The sequence below is a fragment of the Xyrauchen texanus genome, chromosome 26 (assembly GCF_025860055.1).
Source record: "Xyrauchen texanus isolate HMW12.3.18 chromosome 26, RBS_HiC_50CHRs, whole genome shotgun sequence".
NCBI lineage: Eukaryota > Metazoa > Chordata > Actinopteri > Cypriniformes > Catostomidae > Xyrauchen > Xyrauchen texanus.
The window spans coordinates 3,327,719-3,348,160 of NC_068301.1; the positions used below are offsets into that span (position 1 = coordinate 3,327,719).

At 38.9% G+C, this 20,442-nt stretch overlaps 1 protein-coding gene across 3 annotated transcripts in view; it reads left to right on the forward strand.

Moving 5' to 3' along the window:
* Nucleotides 1-364: 364 nt before the first annotated feature.
* LOC127619791 (histone deacetylase 9-B-like) overlaps nucleotides 365-20,442 on the forward strand; it is a 33,499-nt gene continuing 13,421 nt past the window's right edge. Inside the window, exons 1-6 of one of the 3 annotated variants that reach the window (XM_052092777.1) lie at nucleotides 365-671; nucleotides 5,619-5,730; nucleotides 7,352-7,563; nucleotides 11,010-11,199; nucleotides 11,790-11,913; nucleotides 12,045-12,166. In XM_052092777.1, coding sequence (XP_051948737.1) covers nucleotides 597-671; nucleotides 5,619-5,730; nucleotides 7,352-7,563; nucleotides 11,010-11,199; nucleotides 11,790-11,913; nucleotides 12,045-12,166 — 835 coding nt within the window. In that variant the 5' untranslated portion in view covers nucleotides 365-596. The remainder of the gene's footprint in view (nucleotides 672-5,618; nucleotides 5,731-7,351; nucleotides 7,564-11,009; nucleotides 11,200-11,789; nucleotides 11,914-12,044; nucleotides 12,167-20,442) is intronic. The other 2 variants (XM_052092778.1, XM_052092779.1) reach the window with 2 other exon arrangements.

A 20,442-nucleotide genomic window follows, 5' to 3' on the forward strand; every position in this document is an offset into this window, starting at 1 on the left:
CGAGAACTTTGGTTTGAAATGTGCTTAATTGTTCTCAAATCTTAATGGTCCTTAAAATAGGCTTCTTCATACGAGATACCATTTCTCGTGCCTGTTTCTTTTGATTTTGGAGTGAAATGTGACCCGCACACTTCGTGAGATTCACTCAGAGAGAGAGAGAGATAATGAAAGGAGAAAGAACGAGCACGGGGAAGAGATGAAGGCAGACAGCTGTGTTTTTGTGTTGCTATTTTAAATGTCTGGCCGCTGCTCTACTCCCCTGGTCTGGCCCGGCCTATTTCTGTCCTGGGCTGGTCCTGCTGCTATTCTTGGCACCTGAGAGAGAGAGAGAGAGAGTGGTAAGAGAGACAGCGCTGTTAGGACGAGTAACAGAGAGAGCATGAGACAGAGCAAGAGTGCATTGTTTGTAGAGAGAGAGAGAGAGTAAAACGGTTGATATTGTCCATCTTTGATATATAGCTCGAAAAGAGGCCCGGGAAACTAGAACAGCTTTTCAGGAGAGAGAGACAGATCAGAAGAGAGGACGTTTGGACATTGAGAGAGAGGAGACAGTGCTCTGTTGAGAGGTGAAACACAAGTTATGCTGCAAACCATTTATGAGGCAGACTCCAGCATCTCTGCGGACTGGAGGAGGAGAATTGTGGACACACGGGACACTACAATCGAATCAGGTACCACATGTGAGGAGAAGTCCCTGAGGTTTCTCCTTCATAGCTCAGGAGACTTCACTGAAGCATTAACTTCCTCTAAAAGATGGTTCTTCTAAAATACCTTTGTATAGCAACACAAGTAGATGCAAATTAGACCATTGTTGGCATGCAGTATAAATAGTGAGGTATAGAATTAACATGGATAGCAGAGCTCGGATCATTTAGCCTTTGAGAAATATAACGAGAAACGTTTGAGATGCTATTGAAAACTCTAGACTTCGGTGTCTTGGTTTTAATTGCATGACAAATTCATAACAATATTTACAAAATATACATATAGTGAATTAAGCATGATGTGAAGTACTTCGTTAAAAGTAAACACTTCACATTTATGCTAAATTTGTGAGAATGTAGATTATTTAAAGGTTACTTAACGCAGTTCGATGGCAATTTGCCGTACAATTGAAATGCGTACGTAGACGTGCATCACGGAGGATTATTTTGCACTTGTGCTTTTGCTATTTTGCCTACTATTAACTTAAAATGAGTATGTGAAACAGAATGCATTAGCATTTTGAAAAGTAGTATGCTACATTGTTGTCATATGACACCATCACAGCTCATGTCTCTCTTCTGTGAAACGCTAAGCACTTGTGTCTTCCTCTAAAATCTCCCATGATTCTCTGACGGACCTTCGGGAGATACCTGGAGTCATTCTGAATAAGATGAAAGGTCCTCAGGGTAGTGAGAGTGTGTGGTTGCGTCCCATTTAGCATGTTTTTGCTACGTGCTACAAGCATGCACTTTGCAGGTGATGAGAAAGTACATACTACACTACAGAGTGTGTAATAAGACAGGACATCAGTATTGGGACAGTCTATCATGTCATAAAATTGTGAATTGATACTACAAACCCCATTGTTGTACACTGTTTGCGTTAGCATGCAAACATTAGCATGTAGCTAAATTCATTCCCTTCACATGCGTTATTACATCACATTGTTGTTACATACCTGGTCACTTTTGTATGCTTGTAAAAGTTTAAAGAGAACCGTAACAGACTCATCCTCTTCCGTAGGGGCAAGGAATGCATGCACAGATGCACACTTCTAAAGTCGACTAGAAAAAGTAGGCCTTATGATAGCTCAAACACATCTTTGAGATATCGGTTTAAGAACGTTTCATCTGGAAATCATCGGATTCTGATTAACATCTGATGAACATCTTAAAAATATCCGATTTTCTCCCCAATTTGTAACGCCCAATTCCAAATGCGCCCTAAGTCCTTGTGGTGGCATGGTGCCTCGCCTCAATCAGGGTGGCAAAGGACGAATCTCAGTTGCCTCCGCGTCTGAGACCGTCAATCCGCGCATCACGTGGCTCATTGAGCGTGTTACCGTGGCGATGTTGCGCGTGTGCAGGCTTCACGTTATTCTCCGCGGCATCCACGCACAACTCACCACACGCCCCACCGAGAGCGAGAACTACATTATAGCGACCATGAGGAGGTTACACCATGTGACTCTAACCCTCCCTAGCAACCGGGCCAATTTGGTTGCTAAGGAGACCTGGCTGGAGTCACTCAGCACGCCCTGGATTCGAACTTGCGACTCCAGGGGTGGTAGTCAGCGTCTTTACTCGTTGAGCTACCCAGACCCCCAATTTACAAACATTCTTAATCATAAACGTTTTAAAGATATCTCCCGATGTTTGACAACCGAGAAGAAACACACATATCTGGTTGATGCTTGTGTGCCATCAGGGTACCATATAGGCATCTATAGTAGAGGTAGATCGATATATCGGTTTTACCGTTAATCGGTGCCAATTGTTGCTTTTTGGTTATTGGCAATGTCGATAGTTGCCAATAGTTTTATCTTCATTTTGTCATTTTAAAATAAGAGTCCCCAGTGTGATTCAGACTTGTAAAAACATTATGCATCAACTGTAAAAACAATTGAGTAATTTAACTAATGTGTAAATGGTTTGTAAACCCATTATGTATTTGAAGGAGTCTGTAAGTATGTATGTAAATGATAAAATTTTGCACATTTTGGCATCTCAGGGTTAAAATCCGAGAGAACGGGCATCTCGTATGGGATGTTGTGATTTTTAGTTGGCAACCCTAACTATCGCAAAATGTGTAGCAGGTGAATGTATGTTGACTTGATTTGAGTTTTTTCAGAAAAAGCTACGAGAAACACGTTTGGTCGTCCTCAAGTGTTTTTGTGCGTGGCAGTCTGCTTTAGCTATGGCGTGAGAGGGCAGTTATTTACCCCTCAGTGCCTCTGCACCCCGTTAATGCCCGCGGCTGCATGTTGAATGTTCTGGCCTCTTGACTTCAAGCTCGACTATTCTTAGCCGCTGTATTTCGGGCTTAAGGCATTAGGAGGCTAAGATTAGCCCCGGTTATCATTCCGTCTGAGTTAACTCCTCACACAACTACACACCGGAAGGCTTTATTTATAATGTACACTTGTTTCGCAGTTTTTGTCAAATAACAGCAGCTAATCTCAGTAGACACAATCATTGAGAGGTTTTCGATAGAAAGACTGAGTTTTATAAGTCACAGAGTTGTGTCTCATGAGCGTCTCGTCTCTTCTATTGCGATCAGAACACATGCGGCGGTATTTTTGGTGTTAAATGACACCTCTGGACAGTGTTGTGGTACTGTTTTGGTGGTTGGTGTATTCTGGGCAAGGGGCCCAATGGCGTCTCTGTGGCGAGAGATGGTTCTGTTTTTATTTCAATGCTTGCAGGCGACGTTATGCTGATATTAATAGTCAAATGCAACTGTCGCCTGTAACATAGTTACCCCAGAAGTGGCATCAAAGAATAACTGTGTGTGTATTACCTCAGATGACGGTTTTATTGCTCAGGTTGCTATTTCATAGCGTGGAGATTTGGAATTCTCAGTTATGTTGCAATTAAGTATCAACGGTGTCACAATGTTTCTCAGAACATTCCGTAGGAGAATAAAATGTGACAACTGAGACTGACAACAGTGACAGTATAGAGCTATACAATTAATGTGGCTTGCATAGTTCAGATATTCTGGTCTTGGTAGAATTTGATGAGAAATGTTTCAGTTCTTATCTCTCACTTTTGAAGCAGACTTTGATATCTTGGCAAATTGTAAGTATAGTTTAAGACATTGTTGAGATGTCTTCTGAAACTTCAGCCAGATAATTTTTTGCTCATTTTTTCAATTAAAGGAATATTCTGGGTTCAGTACAAGTTAAGATCAGTCAACAGCATTTGTGGCATAAAATGGATTACAACAAAAATGTTATTTAAAATGTCTTTAAAAAAGAAAAGTGTTAGATTGAGGCACTTACAATGGAAATGACTGGGGCAAATCTGTAAACAATAACACCTTGAGACCCCGCGTCCACATGCGTGGACGTTACATTTTGGCTTCGCTATACGCAACGCATAATTTAATTTCATTTAAAACAGACTGATCTCAGTTCAGGAGACTCTAAGCTCTCATTAAAGGGTTAAACTTTTGATGCACAGTGTCATGTGACATAACAACATGGTGCTGATCACAGCGGAGTTTGTATTTGGGAGAAACGCCAACAAAACTACGTCTGGTAAGAATACTAATTAAGTTTTTACATTAAAACCCATTTGAGTCAAAAGATCAGAGTCTCTAGTTTCATCCGATATGCCATTTCTAAAGTTTGAGCGATATATCGCGATACAGCACGCTGTTAAACACAACGACCACATTCGTGGACTATAGGCTCAGTTTCATTTAAAATATCCTATATATTTACTGTGCATTTTCAGAGGCTTTATATGGAGGCAAGATGAAAATAAGGTGCATTTTAAACTGTTCTGAGATCAGTGCAGACAGACAGCACACTGGAGGTTAAGTCATTCACTAAATAGGGAGCAAGGGAGCGTCTTATAGCTCTCAAGTGCGTTCACTCCTAAAATCTGATCAAAAGTTCAGTTTCAGGCTGCAGACCAACACTCCTGAAAACATTTCTGACTTTCTATAGCTTGATATAATTTAATATTTCACGACTTAGTCCCGCTGTCCACATATGTTATGTTTTTTCATGCTTCTTAGGGGCTACTATGGCTTCTATGCCATGATTACGCAATGCTGTAAACTGTAAAACCCTAACATGACTATAAAAACAACGATTTAACAACTTTACATGAGTTTTAACTGAAGAATTAATGCAAGTGCTTTTATAAGTTTATAAACTTCACATTTCTGCCTTTAAACCTCTAAAAATTGGCCCCATTGACTTCCATTGTAAGTGTCTCACTGTAACTTCCATTTTAGCAAATTGTAGTTTTTAACGAAAAGGACGTCCCAGTTTAAATACATTTATGTAGTAATCAACATGATGCAACAAATGCTGTCGTTTGAGTTGAACTTGTATTGAACCCGGATTATCCCTTCAATCTCATTGCTGCTGGGAGAAACCATTAAGGTTTTAACGAGATCTCACTGGGGATTTTTCTTTCCTATGGTTGTGCGTGATCTCCCTACAGAATGCATAAGGAAAACAACGCACAAATAGGTTTATTAGTGCACAGTTTGTCTTGGGCTATAGATTAAGGGCATGTTTATGAGTGAGTTTTACGGCGCCACTTTTTGGGCACAAAGCCAAATCATTCTCGCGCGCGCACACACAACATATACCCACTCCAAACCACTTTCCTTTTTTCTGCTGTTTTGTTGTGTAAAAATACTTCAACTGCATCTCAAATGTGACCGTCACATGGAGTCTCACTTTAGATGGCACTTAAATAAGATTTGGTCTTGAACGGCAGGGTGTTGAAATACCTCTGTGTTTATGCTCGGGGTAATTGAAGTAGATCCCATAAAAAGACCCTCCCTGCTGATTACACCCGTAATTGCCCTCGAGTTTATTTAAAGACCTAAAGAAGGGCTTTAAATTGTCTTTTTCACGCAGCTAACACAGCAATCCTTCTTTGCTTCAGCACGACCACATACAGCACGCGCATGAACTGAACTCTGAAAGCGCGGGAGATGTTTCTCGCTTTGGCCTGATACAAGGAGATGCACTGGCAAAAGCCAAGCGAAACAAAATAGGTATTTATACAATATTCAGTGACATATTCATACCCACTCTCGCAGTATTTGGCTTGAAACGCATGAGCGAACACTTCTAGCTACACAAGCTCGGTATCGTGCGTCACGGCGTATTTTATAATGGTGCATTGCATTGCATCGCCACTAGGGGAACTATAGCGGACATTAGCGTAAACTGGCACCAAAATACGTTAAATTTACGGTGTTGTTTTTCAACCGTTTCATAATTTGAACAATTTAAAAACGACATATATTATCTTGTTAAACATAATATAAATGTACTGTTAATTATTTTATTTTACAATATTTTAGTGTAAAATTAAATGTATTGTCTTATTTAATATATTATAATTTTTATTTTTCAATATTTGAGTGTAAAATTAAATGTATTGTCTTATTTAATATATTATAATTTTTATTTTTCAATATTTGAGTGTAAAATTAAATGTATTGTCTTATTTAATATATTATAATTTTGTTTACAATATTTGAGTGTAAAATTAAACGTATTGTCTTATTTAATATATTATAATTTTTATTTTACAATATTTGAGTGTAAAATTAAATGTATTGTCTTATTTAATATATTATAATTAGAATTTTACAATATTTTAGTGTAAAATTAAATGTATTGTCTTATTTAATATATTATAATTTTTTTTTTCAATATTTTAGTGTAAAATTAAATGTATTGTCTTATTTAATATATTATAATTTTTTTTTTCAATATTTTTGTGTAAAATTAAATATATTGTCTTATTTAATATATTATAATTTGTATTTTACAATATTTTTGTGTAAAATTAAATGTATTGTCTTATTTAATATATTATAATTATTTTTACAATATTTTAGTGTAAAATTAAATGTATTGTCTTATTTAATATATTATAATATTTATTTTACAATATTTTTGTGTAAAATTAAATGTATTGTCTTATTTAATATATTATAATTTTATTTTTACAATATTTTTGTGTAAAATTAAATTTATTGTCTTATTTAATATATTATAATATTTATTTTACAATATTTTTGTGTAAAATTAAATGTATTGTCCTATTTAATATATTATAATTTTTATTTTACAATATTTTTGTGTAAAATTAAATTTATTGTCTTATTTAATATATTATAATTTTTATTTTACAATATTTTTGTGTAAAATTAAATGTATTGTCTTATTTAATATATTATAATTTTTATTTTACAATATTTGAGTGTAAAAATTAAACGTTTTGTATTATTTAATATATTATAATTTTTTTTTAAATGTTTTTTTTTTTTTTACCATATCTGTTAATTTAACTACCCATTAATCAATTAAAAATTACATTCTTTAACTGTTAAAGTTACGAATATCAGTTTTTACTTAAAGGACATCAAACTGATCTGTCCAAACTAACTAACCAGTTCAATAAAATGATTTTAAATTCTTAACGCTACTTGAGAGAAATGGAGGATATTTTAGAAGTAGCTACTTGCTGTAAAAAATGTAGCTAAGTTAGTAGCATCGTTACTTTCAGTTAGATACACCACAACACTTCCTCTAACATCTCGACATTTACTCTCAAATGTAACTTTGGCACCTTTTATATTAACTGTATTTGCTTTCTGTCAGGTTCAGAGGCGTTGTCTGCGGTGGACAGGTCTGAGGTCAGTATGTTGGACTGGGATTGTGACTCTGACGAATGGGAGAAGCAGTTACAGCACGAGCTGCTTCTGATCCAGAGACAGCAGCAGATCCAGAAACAGCTCCTCATCTCTGAGTTCCAGAAACAACACCAGAACCTCCTGAGACAGCACCAGGCGCAGCTCGAGGAACACATCAAGGTCTCAGGCTTTATTACACGACTATCAGGAATATATTATTCTAATCTGTTTACATTAGTAAGACAACAAGACACTTAAACAACTCAAATTGGATACAGTGAGTATTTGAATGTTTACGGATTGGCCCATTCACTTTAAAGCAGGTCAGTGGGATTTAAGTTCACTTGGTTGGAGAAAACGTCGACTAAGAGACTGGAAGAAAAACATGATTGATTAAGTCAGAGCGGCTCAGTCAGGGATTATTGTGGTAGTGCTAAATCTCATTACACTGATGTGTATGTGTGTGTGTCATGCTATATAGCCCTGTGCAAATGTACAGCGGCTATAATACCATTATATCTACATACTGCTCACAGGTATTTCTGTGCAATAGCATTACACACGGTAATATGATGGTATATTCAATATATACCATTGTACTGCATGATTACCTTATTCAAGTCTTATTATATATTTGTGGTTGTCTTACGGATTGCATGACAGTCCTTAAAATGTCAAAAATTCCTTAAAACAAAATTTTCCAGCATGAAGTTTTCAGTCTCAAATAACTTTAAAGAAATGTTGTACGCACAACTATGCCAGAACGTTTATTGAATACAAATGAAGTTATAAAGATTAACATTATTTTAACATTGTCCCTACCCTTAAAATAACGTTAGCTAAAACTGTTGTGACTTTCCCAGTTTAATAGAAAACTATTTATCTCTTAACCTATAACGGCACCTCCATCAAATTGAATTAGCTATTTTCTAGAGCCTGTGCATCATTAACATAATCAAAGTTTTGCTGACAACCCTGTTGTCTGTAATGTACTAGATGTCTGCTGCCACATGGTGGACATTTCTGGCCATTTCTTGATGAAAAAATATTTTAACCTTCCTTTCCAAACATGTTTGCTTTTAAAAGTGACAGTAATGATTATACGGTTAATGATATTTTAAAATGAATATTTGCTGAATATAAGCAACTTGTGCTTGATTAAACTTTTGTATATCATTTAATTGAAAATGTCCCTTTGAAATCCATGTATCAAATATGATACAACAGGCTTTTGAGGAATATCTCTCAATCACCATTATATTACATTCATGCTCACCACAAAAAACATCATTTACTTGTTACAAGATATATTTAAAGTGTGAACTAATATTTCTGTGCGTTTTCATACCTGTCATTATAAAGATCTCATTATTTTACATTACAAGCTATTATGATGTCATCTTACCATACAAGCTATTATGATGTCATCTTACCATACAAACTATTATGATGTCATCTTACATACATGCTATTATGATGTCATGTTACCATACAAGCTATTATGATGTCATGTTACCATACAAGCTATTATGATGTCATCTTACCATACAAGCTATTATGATGTCATCTTACCATACAAACCATTATGATGTCATCTTACCCTACAAGCTATTATGATGTCATGTTACCATACAAACCATTATGATGTCATCTTACCCTACAAGCTATTATGATGTCATCTTATCATACAAACTATTATGATCTCATTTTACCATACAAGCTATTATGATGTCATCTTACCATGCAAGCTATTATGATGTCATCTTACCATACAAGCTATTATGAGGTCACCTTACCATACAAACTATTATGAGGTTATCTTACCATACAAACTATTATGAGGTTATCTTACCATACAAACCATTATGATGTCATCTTAACATACAAGCTATTATGATGTCACCTTACCATACAAACTATTATGATGTCATCTTACCATACAAGCTATTATGAGGTCATCTTACCATACAAACTATTATGAGGTTATCTTACCATACAAGCTATTATGATGTCATCTTACCATACAAACCATTATGAGGTTATCTTACCATACAAACCATTATGATGTCATCTTACCATACAAACTATTATGATGTCATCTTACCATACAAACCATTATGATGTCATCTTACCCTACAAGCTATTATGAGGTTGTCTTACCATACAAACCATTATGATGTCATCTTACCATACAAGCTATTATGATGTCATCTTACCATACAAACTATTATGAGGTCATCTTACTATACAAGCTATTATGATGTCATCTTACCATACAAGCTATTATGAGGTCATCTTACCATAAGTTCAAATTTTTTATTCATATTGTATTTGATGTGCTGAATTACGGAAGCCCTGAACCGCACGCAAGGTGAAAAAAAAAATTGGGGACCAATTTGGGGACCAATTTGTTTGGGTTGAGCATTTTACATCGGTGTAACTGCCTAGCTCATGTTTCGACAGACCAACAATATTTGGATATTTATTTGACATTCTTCGTCTGGAACTCTTCACTCCTGCAGTAGACAGTGTGTTTCAAAAGCATAGAGAACTTATTATAATTATATTTCACCATGAAAATCTGCACATGACATATAGCAACAGAGAAAGCATTAAAAGCATAAGATTACATGTTTTCTGATAGTGGCACCTGGTGGTCAATGTTGGTACCGCATGGCTTTTTTTGTACAATGTTTTTGAAGAGAGAGAGAGAAAAACACTTTTTAAGAGAAAATTGATTTTTAAGAGAAAAAAAAACTTTTTGAAGAGAGACATTTTTTTTAAGGCTCAGGAAGGAACTTTTATTTTGTTTTCTCCACCATTTTGTTTTTCTCCACCTTGCGGTTCAGGGCTTCCATACTGAAATGAACTGTGATACATTTCAGTCCATATTTACAGAGCAAGGAGAGGAAGTTGTCACGGCCAAACTCTCAAACATTTGGTATCTCTGAAAAGCCCAGAGAGTCCTCTGATAATACCCCAAGATTTACCCCTGTAGAAAAACGTACTTAACAAATGTCCAACACAAAAATGAATCGCTGGAACTCAGGAGGAAAATGACCTTTAAAGCCTAATTACCAAATATGATAAAAACAAAAAACGTGCAGTTTTTTATAGTTTGTCTAATGGTACTAAAATGAATCAATCAATCAATATCAGTAACCCTATAAAAGATGTTTAATTCTACATGGAGAAGGTCATCTGAAACTGAAAATTATTGATTTTAAATGATGCTGCATCCAAACCACTAGGTGTCAGTGTAAGTCCAAGATGACACAAAGACAAACGTTACAGAGTACACATTTAAAGGTTTGCATGACTTTTAAAAATGGCCAAATGTTGCACAAAGAACACTTATAATGTCATAACGGAGTTCCATTAACATTATTTCAACATTGTTTGTTACTAACGTTACCAAAACGTTCCCTTTGACATAAGGGTGGTACTTTGACATATAATGGTACTGAATGATTACTATGTTCAAGAATCATGTTCTTTCTAGATACTTTAAAGTATATTATGGTGTTAATGCAGTATATGTCACAAAACAAACAAAAGAAAATACAAGATAATAGCTTTATATTTCATGTCAGAGTGAACAAGCTCTCTCTGTGTCTCTCTCTCAGCTCCAACAGGCTCTGTTAACTCTCCGCCAGCAGCAGGAGGTGTTCACTGAGGAGCGTCGGCTGGTGGAGGAGGAGAGAGAGGAGGTGCACGAGGAGGAGAAGGAGATTCACAGGAGGGAGACACAGAAACAGATGCAACACAGGAGGAAGGAGCGATCTAAAGAGAGTGAGCAAAACATCCAATCCCCATGTGAGGCCTCAGTGATGTCACTGTCATCAAAGTTCCATTTCATAAACATTTCATGCACAATGTGACACTATTCGGAATGTTCGGAATAGAATAATCAAGCCAAGCAAGTACAACCCCCCCAATATTTATACAATACAAATGTACTGTAGTAGGGTTATTTGACTTATTTCAACATTTATTATCTCTCTAGGCCAGACTTGTTTTGAAGCAGGGTGCCAGTTACAGACCACAAAAATAGTCACCTAAAAATGTCACACTGAATACATACTTCATACTACTTTCTTTCAAATATGGTAGTTAGTATGCTAATTCCAACGTACTGAGGTGTTCTGCCCTGCAATGTGCTGATATTCCCACAAGGTGGCACTGTTTAGGCACATGTCAGTCCTCTCTTAATTTCACAGATGCATATTTTTATATTTCAAATAATAAATAGGCAAAGACTATCATAAAACTATTACAGTATGTGGACTATTTGAAAGACTATTTTCAAGATGACACCTTTGAAGGGGATCAAATAAAAGACTCTTTCATCAATCATAAGCTCAGCAATCAGGACTAAACAATGCATTTGTGTCATTTTCTTGCAGGTGCGATGGCGAGCACTGAAGTTCGACAGAAACTGCACGACTTCCTGATGAGTAAATCGGCTAAGGATCCATCTACATTCAGTGCTGGTTACCCTCTCAGCCAGCACGCAAAACTGTGGTACAGGTGCGTCATATCAGACATGCTAAAGCTTTAATAGAACAAGAGTAGAATACACATTAGTTGTAAATGAAGAAAGATAACAAAAGCGTGCTATTGTATTGTGATGTCATAATATGTGTCATCACTCCTTCTAGCTCCGCCCACCCAGGTCCCGCCGAGCAGAGCTCCCCACCACTAGGAGAGACCCCTCCCACCTTCAAATACCCTCTGACCTCTGGTCTGGACTACAGAGAGGACTTCCCTCTCAGGAAGACTGGTAGGTCAGAGTTCAGTGGTCACACCGAAGAATTCTGTTCTATGATCCTTACAAAATCAGGATAATCTGAGACATGTTTGGATGGCAAACCCTGTAGCGGGTTTGGGTCTTTAAAAAGGGCTTCTGGGATATATTGTGTGGTTATGTCCAATGAACGGATTATAAACAGAAGTGTTATACATGTATACAGGGTTTGGATTAGATGGACGCCTGTGTATTGTGCATCAGAACATTCTTCACTTCGGGAGCATACCTATGATGGCTTAAAATGCTGCCTGCATAGGCAGCTCAATAGGTTTTGGAACAGAGCCTATAGTTAGCATAAAAACACATAGCACGCACAAAACATTTCCCTGTAGCATTGTTAGTGTCAAGGTGTACTTTGGCAAACCTCAGGCGCGCAGCAATATTTTTATTAGAAAGCAGTGATGTCCTGCCAAGGACACCATACCTGTTTAATGTTTTCTGTATAATAGACACATAAACAGAGATGATAACCAGTTCCAATGATTTCTTCAAGTCTTTATCTGTCACTCTAGAGATCCTTTTTATCTCATTGTGCATTCTGTGGTGTGTCCTTTGAGTCATTTTGGCAGGACGGCCATGCTAGTGAGAGTACCTATAGTACTAAATCATCTCCATTTATAGACAGTTTGTCTAACTGTGCACAGATGAATATCTAACGGCCACTTCTAGTGAGAGTACCTATAGTACTAAATCATCTCCATTTATAGACAGTTTGTCTAACTGTGCACAGATGAATATCTAACGGCCACTTCTAGTGAGAGTACCTATAGTACTAAATCATCTCCATTTATAGACAGTTTGTCTAACTGTGCACAGATGAATATCTAACGGCCACTTCTAGTGAGAGTACCTATAGTACTAAATCATCTCCATTTATAGACAGTTTGTCTAACTGTGGACAGATGAATATCTAACGGCCACTTCTAGAGAGAGTACCTATAGTACTAAATCATCTCCATTTATAGACAGTTTGTCTAACTGTGCACAGATGAATATCTAACGGCCACTTCTAGTGAGAGTACCTATAGTACTAAATCATCTCCATTTATAGACAGTTTGTCTAACTGTGCACAGATGAATATCTAACGGCCACTTCTAGTGAGAGTACCTATAGTACTAAATCATCTCCATTTATAGACAGTTTGTGTAACTGTGGACAGATGAATATCTAACGGCCACTTCTAGTGAGAGTACCTATAGTACTAAATCATCTCCATTTATAGACAGTTTGTCTAACTGTGCACAGATGAATATCTAACGGCCACTTCTAGTGAGAGTACCTATAGTACTAAATCATCTCCATTTATAGACAGTTTGTCTAACTGTGGACAGATGAATATCTAACGGCCACTTCTAGAGAGAGTACCTATAGTACTAAATCATCTCCATTTATAGACAGTTTGTCTAACTGTGCACAGATGAATATCTAACGGCCACTTCTAGTGAGAGTACCTATAGTACTAAACCATCTCCATTTATAGACAGTTTGTGTAACTGTGGACAGATGAATATCTAACGGGCATTTCTAGAGAGAGTACCTATAGTACTAAACCATCTCCATTTATAGACAGTTTGTCTAACTGTGGACAGATGAATATCTAACGGCCACTTCTAGTGAGAGTACCTATAGTACTAAACCATCTCCATTTATAGACAGTTTGTGTAACTGTGCACAGATGAATATCTAACGGCCACTTCTAGAGAGAGTACCTATAGTACTAAACCATCTCCATTTATAGACAGTTTGTCTAACTGTGCACAGATGAATATCTAAGTTCTTCCAGATAACTTTGTAACCCTTTCCAGCTTCATGCAAAGCAACTATTCTTGATCGTAGGTCTTCTAAAATCAATTTTTTGCAATGCATGGTCCACGTCAGCAGATGCTTTTGTAAATAGCAAACTCAAAATGTTTGAGTGCTTTTTATAAGTCAAAGTAGCTCAAACCCACACCTCCGATCTCGTTTCACTAATTGGATGCCAACTCCTGACTCTGATTAGCTTTTGTTGACATCATTAGCCTAAGGTTTCACATCATTTTTAACAGATTGTGTTTCTGTGGAGCGGAGGGGGGGGGCCGGGCTAGAATGTCACATGCCCAGTCCCCAATCGGCCTGATTGGGGCGCGCGAGGGATAAAGGCGGCCGATGACGACGGTTCGAGAGAGAGAGAATTATGGGCATCCCTCCTCCTTCCCAGGTTTCGGCACCAATGTAAGGGGTTAGATGGGCAAAGAGGAGGCGAGAACCGGCTTGTCAATATAAATAATAATTTAATGGAAACTTAAACCAAAAGCACAAACATAAACACACACATGACGGACATGCCCGTAATTCTCTCTCTCTCTCGAACCGTCGTCACGCCACCTTTATCCATCAGGCCGATTGGGGACCGGCTTGCGACATTCTAGCCCGGCCCCGCCTACTTATACATCATTATAAAGCATGGGAGCGCACATGCTTTATAATGATGTATAAGTAGGCAGCTCACTAGGTTTTCTGAGATATGAATCAATCCGTTTTCTTGCTCAAAGCTCGTGTAGAATATAACAGCATTATACAAATGTCACAGGGGCTTGGCGGAGGTGACACTGCCTGAATGTTTGCAGATGAATCTTGCCGATATTTAATCACTGAGGTCAAGAGTGAACTGTGCATGTCAGTGAGTCTGTTGGCCTGTGAGTAATGCTAAATGGGGCTGGTGAGTGACCCTGTTTAGCTTTAGGGTCAGCCTGGTCAGAATGACCACGCTTATGTCCGTTCTGTGCCCTGAGGTGGCCGGTGCAGAGGTTTGCAAACAATTACCTACTGGAGGGGGTTCCTGAGACTGGACCCTGGCCGAGGCAGAAGGGTCTGGCTCTCTGCCCCTAATCAGTGAGGAGAGGAAGGGGAGAGAGGTTAACTCCTCCTGGGCGTAAGCAGGATGTAGGTGGCTTCCCAAATCACCCCGGAGTAATAGAAGTGTCCATCTGTTACTTGTCCTCGGAGTGGTCAGTGTGGGCATTTGATCTTTCACCCCACGCTTAATGTCTTCTGAGGAGCTAGAGAGATATTCAAAATTTTCATATTTTAGATTTGTACTTTTTCAAAAAATGTGAGTGATGTGCAAAACTTGCCACTTGTGGGTGGTTGCCATTGTATTGCTGTGTGGTTGCTAGGGTGTTGTGGATGGTTGTCAGCATGTTGCTATGCGGTTGCGAAAAGCACTCAGATCAACATAGCAACCGCATGGTGCTACAGTGTTGTGGATGCTTACCATTGTGTAGCTATGCAGTTGCTAGGGTGTTGTGGATGGTTAGGGTGCTGTGGGTTATTGCCAGTGTGTTGATATGCTGTTGCTAGGGTTTTCGGGTACTTTTTAGCATTTTGCAATGCATATGCCAGGGTGCTTTGCTAGGGTGTTGTGGGTGGATTCCAGTGTGTTGCTATGCAGTTGCAAGGGTGTTCTGAGTGCTTTTTAGTATGTTGCTATGTGGTTGCAATGCAGTTGCTGGGATGTTGTGGATGGTTTCCAGGATGTTGCTATGCAGTTTATTGCCAGTGTGTTGGTATACAGTTGCAAGGGTGTTCTGAGTGCTTTTAGGATGTTGCTATGCAGTTGCAAGGGTGTTTTGTTAGGGTGTTGTTGGTGGTTTCTAGTGTGTTGTTATGTGTTTGCTATGGTGTTCTGAGTGCTTTTAGGATGTTGCTATGCAGTTACAATATGGTTGATAGGGTGTTGTGGGTGGTTTCCAGTGTGTTGCTATGGTGTTTTAAGTTATTTTTAGCATGTGTCAATGTGGTTGACAGTGTGTTTTGCTAGGGTGTTGTGGATGGTTTCCAGGATGTTGCTATCCAGTTGCCAGAATGTTTAGGGTGTTGTTGGTTATTTTCAGTGTGATGCTATGTGGTTGCCGGGATGTTGTGGATTGTTGCCAGGGTGTTGCTATGTGGTTGCCAGGGTGTTTTACTAGTGTTTTGTATTTGGTTTTCAGTGTGTTGCTATGCAGTTGCTTTGGTTCTAAGTGCTTTATAGCATGTTGCTATGTGGTTACAAAGCAGTTGCTAGGGTGTTGTGGATGGTTACCATTATATTGCTATGTTGTTGTTAGGGTGTTCTCAGTGCTTTTTAGCATGTTGCTGTGTGGTTGCCAGGGTGCTTTGCTAGGGTGTTGTGGGTGGCTCTGGATGGGGAGTCTGGCAGCTGTCCTTTCTTTTAATTTAAATGTACTGGATTATTTTTTGCCAGTTTTATCGTCCTCAAGGTGAAAATATTACATCTCTGATCACTTTGAAGAGCAATAGCACACCTCTCCTCAACAAGCGCATCATTTGTTGTATTATTAATGTCTTTAGCACAATCGGGATGGGACAGGTATCCACCAAAGTTAAATGCTTAGGATTAGAGGTTTGTTCAAATCCCCAACAGTATGATCAATAGGAACAGTGATGCTTGCTTTAGCAAACAGTGCACACAAAAAAAAAAATACGAAAACACGTTAACTTTTCTGGGAACTCGTATATAAGTCAACATGATCTTCAACCTCTGATTTTTTCGGGAATATTTAAGCATTTGTGAGGCTGGTTTTGAGGTGAGTTTGTAGAGGAAGATGATACATCTGAGTCAATGATAAGAACGAAACTTGTTTCAAAGGGGATGTAAAAATAGACTTGATTTTCATCCAGGCCCTGTTTTCGCGGAATTTCCAGCATGCCGAAAAACTGGGAAGGGGGTCCTGTGGCTTAGTGGGCTGGAATACCGCAAACCTCCGGGGAGATTGCTCCAGAGTGCAGGGGTCTGCACTGCCTCAGGCCGCATCAGAGATCAGCGTGAATCTATGGGCCGTCTTTTCATCCGGTCTTAATAACTCAGGTAACGGCTTTTAAAAAGAGGCCCGTCCTGCACTTTAGGGGGATACAAAAACAACAGGAATGAAACAGAGGCGAAAAAAAGACGAAAAGAAAAACAGCCTGCTTTTTTGTTAATGGAATAATTTGTCTACGCTGACAAGACAGTCTACAGGCCCACTTCCTGTGGCTCCGGTTTCAAACCGTACATCAGAACGGGCAAAGATAGAGCTGAGACAGCCAACTAAAACACAAGATACCTCACTGAGCTGAAAAAGAATGATTTTGATGATTTTTTTTACGAGTAAAACTGCATTCCCACTGCAAGCAGTTTCGTACCAACATTCAAGGTGTTTACACTACAAAAAATGATTTTCTTATCAGTATTATGGGCTTGATTTCCAAGTAAATGTAACTGGAAAACAAGACAAAAATACTGATTAAGAAAACCGCTAAGCATTGCTAGCAAAACAAAAACGGTCTTACGGTTCAATGTTTGTATATATAAATTACATAAATATCAAACATCCTATATACTCTTGTGTTAGCAGTTTTAAATGACTTTTTGAGGACTCCTTCCCCCACTTCCTGTCTGTCCCGATAGATGCCTGCTCAGATTGTGCCAGGCAGGGGGTGAAGGGGCTGATCATGAAGGCAGCGTTTGTTCTTTGCCCTGGTCAGGACCCTTCACGAGTGATTGACAGGTGTGAAGGGGGGCGGGATGTTGAGTGCTCGTGATGTGCAGGCGACAGGTCTGTTTGTGTAAGGAAATATAACAGCAGGAGAGACACTCGAAAACTGCAGAGGCAAGCATCACTTTCACTATTGCTCATACAGTATGCAGGGTTAGGGATTTGAACAAACCTCTATGTATTACACACAAAAACTCCCCTAGACATGCATTGAAGGAGGAACTCAAGCCGTAAAAACAACAATATCATAGAGACTGGGGGAGGGCTATTCTAGGACAGTAAGCAACCACCTAGCAACCACCCAGATCGCCCTAGCAACCACATATCAACACACTAAAAACCACCCAGAACACCATAGAAACTGCATAGCAACATGCTCAAAACCACCCAGATCACCCTAGCAACTACATATCAACACACTAAAAACCACCCAGAACACCATAGAAACTGCATAGCAACATGCTCAAAACCACCCAGATCACCCTAGCAACCACATATCAACACATTAAAACCACCCAGAACACCATAGAAACTGCATAGCAACATGCTCAAAACCACCCAGATCACCCTAGCAACCACATATCAACACACTAAAAACCACCCAGAACACCATAGAAACTGCTTAGCAACATGCTCAAAACCACCCAGATCACCCTAGCAACCACATATCAACACACTAAAAACCACCCAGAACACCATAGAAACTACATAGCAACATGTTCAAAACCACCCAGATCACCCTAGCAACCACATATCAACACACTAAAAACCGCCCAGAACACCATAGAAACTGCTTAGCAACATGCTCAAAACCACTCAGAACACCTTAGCAACCACATAGCAACACACTACCATTGTTGTTGGAGTTTTACGAGGGCAAACGTCACGTAAAAATATAGCTGTTTCTAAGTGAGCTTCTTCTTATACTGTTTGAAAGGGATCCAATATGCATTTATTATGAAGTTACAATTGTAACATAACTGTCCGGTAGTTTTGAACCTACCCAAAGGTTGTAGGTTCAAATCCCAGAATGTTAGTCAGAAATTGTGTTCTTGACCTACATGGTCATATGAGAATTCAACTTGGATCGAAAGCGTGTCGCGTCAGCAGCATGGGACAACCGGGTTCAAATCTCGCGTTGAAACAGGGATGTAATCACTTTTACCTAATCAGTGAAAACTGATGGTTAGGTTAAGGTTTAGGGATTGGGTTGAGGGGGTTCATTATATTAAATATGAATTCCTCTTCACTGTATTACATCCTGTACAGCTGAAAACAACTCACTTCACAACTCGCTTTTGGCACCCCTCCATGGATATTTTACCCGGAAAATGGAGTTCACACCTGCCCATATAATAATAATAATTCATTATATTTATATAGCGCTTTTCTAGGCACTCAAAGCGCTTTACGTAGTATAGGGGGAATCTCCTCAACCACCACCAGTGTGCAGCATCCACCTGGATGATGCCACGGCAGCCATAGTGCGCCAGAACGCCCACCACACACCAGCTATTGGCAGAGAGGAGATGGTAGATTGATGTAGCCAATTCAGGGATGGAGATTAATACAAGGCCATGATAGATGGGGGCCAATGGGGGGAATTTGGCCAGGACACCAGGGTTACACCCCTACTCTTTACGAGAAGCATCCTGGGATTTTTAATGACCACAGAGAGTCAAGACCTCGGTTTAACGTCTCATCCGAAGGACGGTGCCTTTTTACAGTATAGTGTCTCCATCACTATACTGGGGCATTAGGACCCACACAGACCGTAGGGTGAGCACCCCCTGCTGGCCTCCCTAATACCACTTCCAGCAGCAACCTTGGTTTTTCCCCAGGAGCTCTCCCATCCAGGTACTGGTCAGGCTCAACCCTGCTTAGCTTTAGTGGGCAACCAGGCAAGAGCTGCAGGGTGATATGGCTGCCCAACAACACTTACCGCTTTGGCCACTAGGGGCAGTTTTCGAATTTCGGTAAACACAGAACGATTTTATCTAAAAGAAAAGTCAGCCTACTGTTTCCGATTTCAATGTGAGATCAGTCGGTCTTGACCAAGACCATTTGAGAACGAGTAACATGACAGAAATGTATTTTTAGGTGAACTATACCTTTTACATCAGGTTATTCCAGGCTTACTGTATTAAGTGTACTGTAAGTCACTTTAGTTAAGAATGCATATGCTAAATGAGGAGTAATGTACTGTTGGTGGTGTATATGTTTCACCTTCCTCCTTGCTTTAGTGCTGGACCAACATATGGAACTGGTCAGCACCAGCTAAAAAAAGCCTTGCAGGTGTGCGTGTGGGATTTGGTGGACGTACCACCAGCCCCCCACCCTTTACCCTCTCATGCCATGTAACTCCTTCCCACGAGTGTTTGTTTAAGGAAGTTTGAGTCTGGCTTCTTTCGAAATGCCCTTTAATGACGTGGCCCAACATAAACACGCCAACCACTCTGCATATTTTCCCTACGAATTAAAAACTTGTAAATCCTTCCCGCTAATTGCTGGGCAAATATTTTTGCTGTAATTTTCTAATAGCTCTTATTCATCATGTGTCACATGAGGCTAAATTACAATATTTTGCCATGGCAGTAATTTGGCTATCTCCGCCAATATTTTCCTGAAACTCAAAGCATCCTTTTCATTACGATCTGCTTTTTTTGTAAGTGGTCTTCCATTTTCTTAATCAGCAATGTGGGATTTTTAATTAATTGTAATATTTTTCTGGG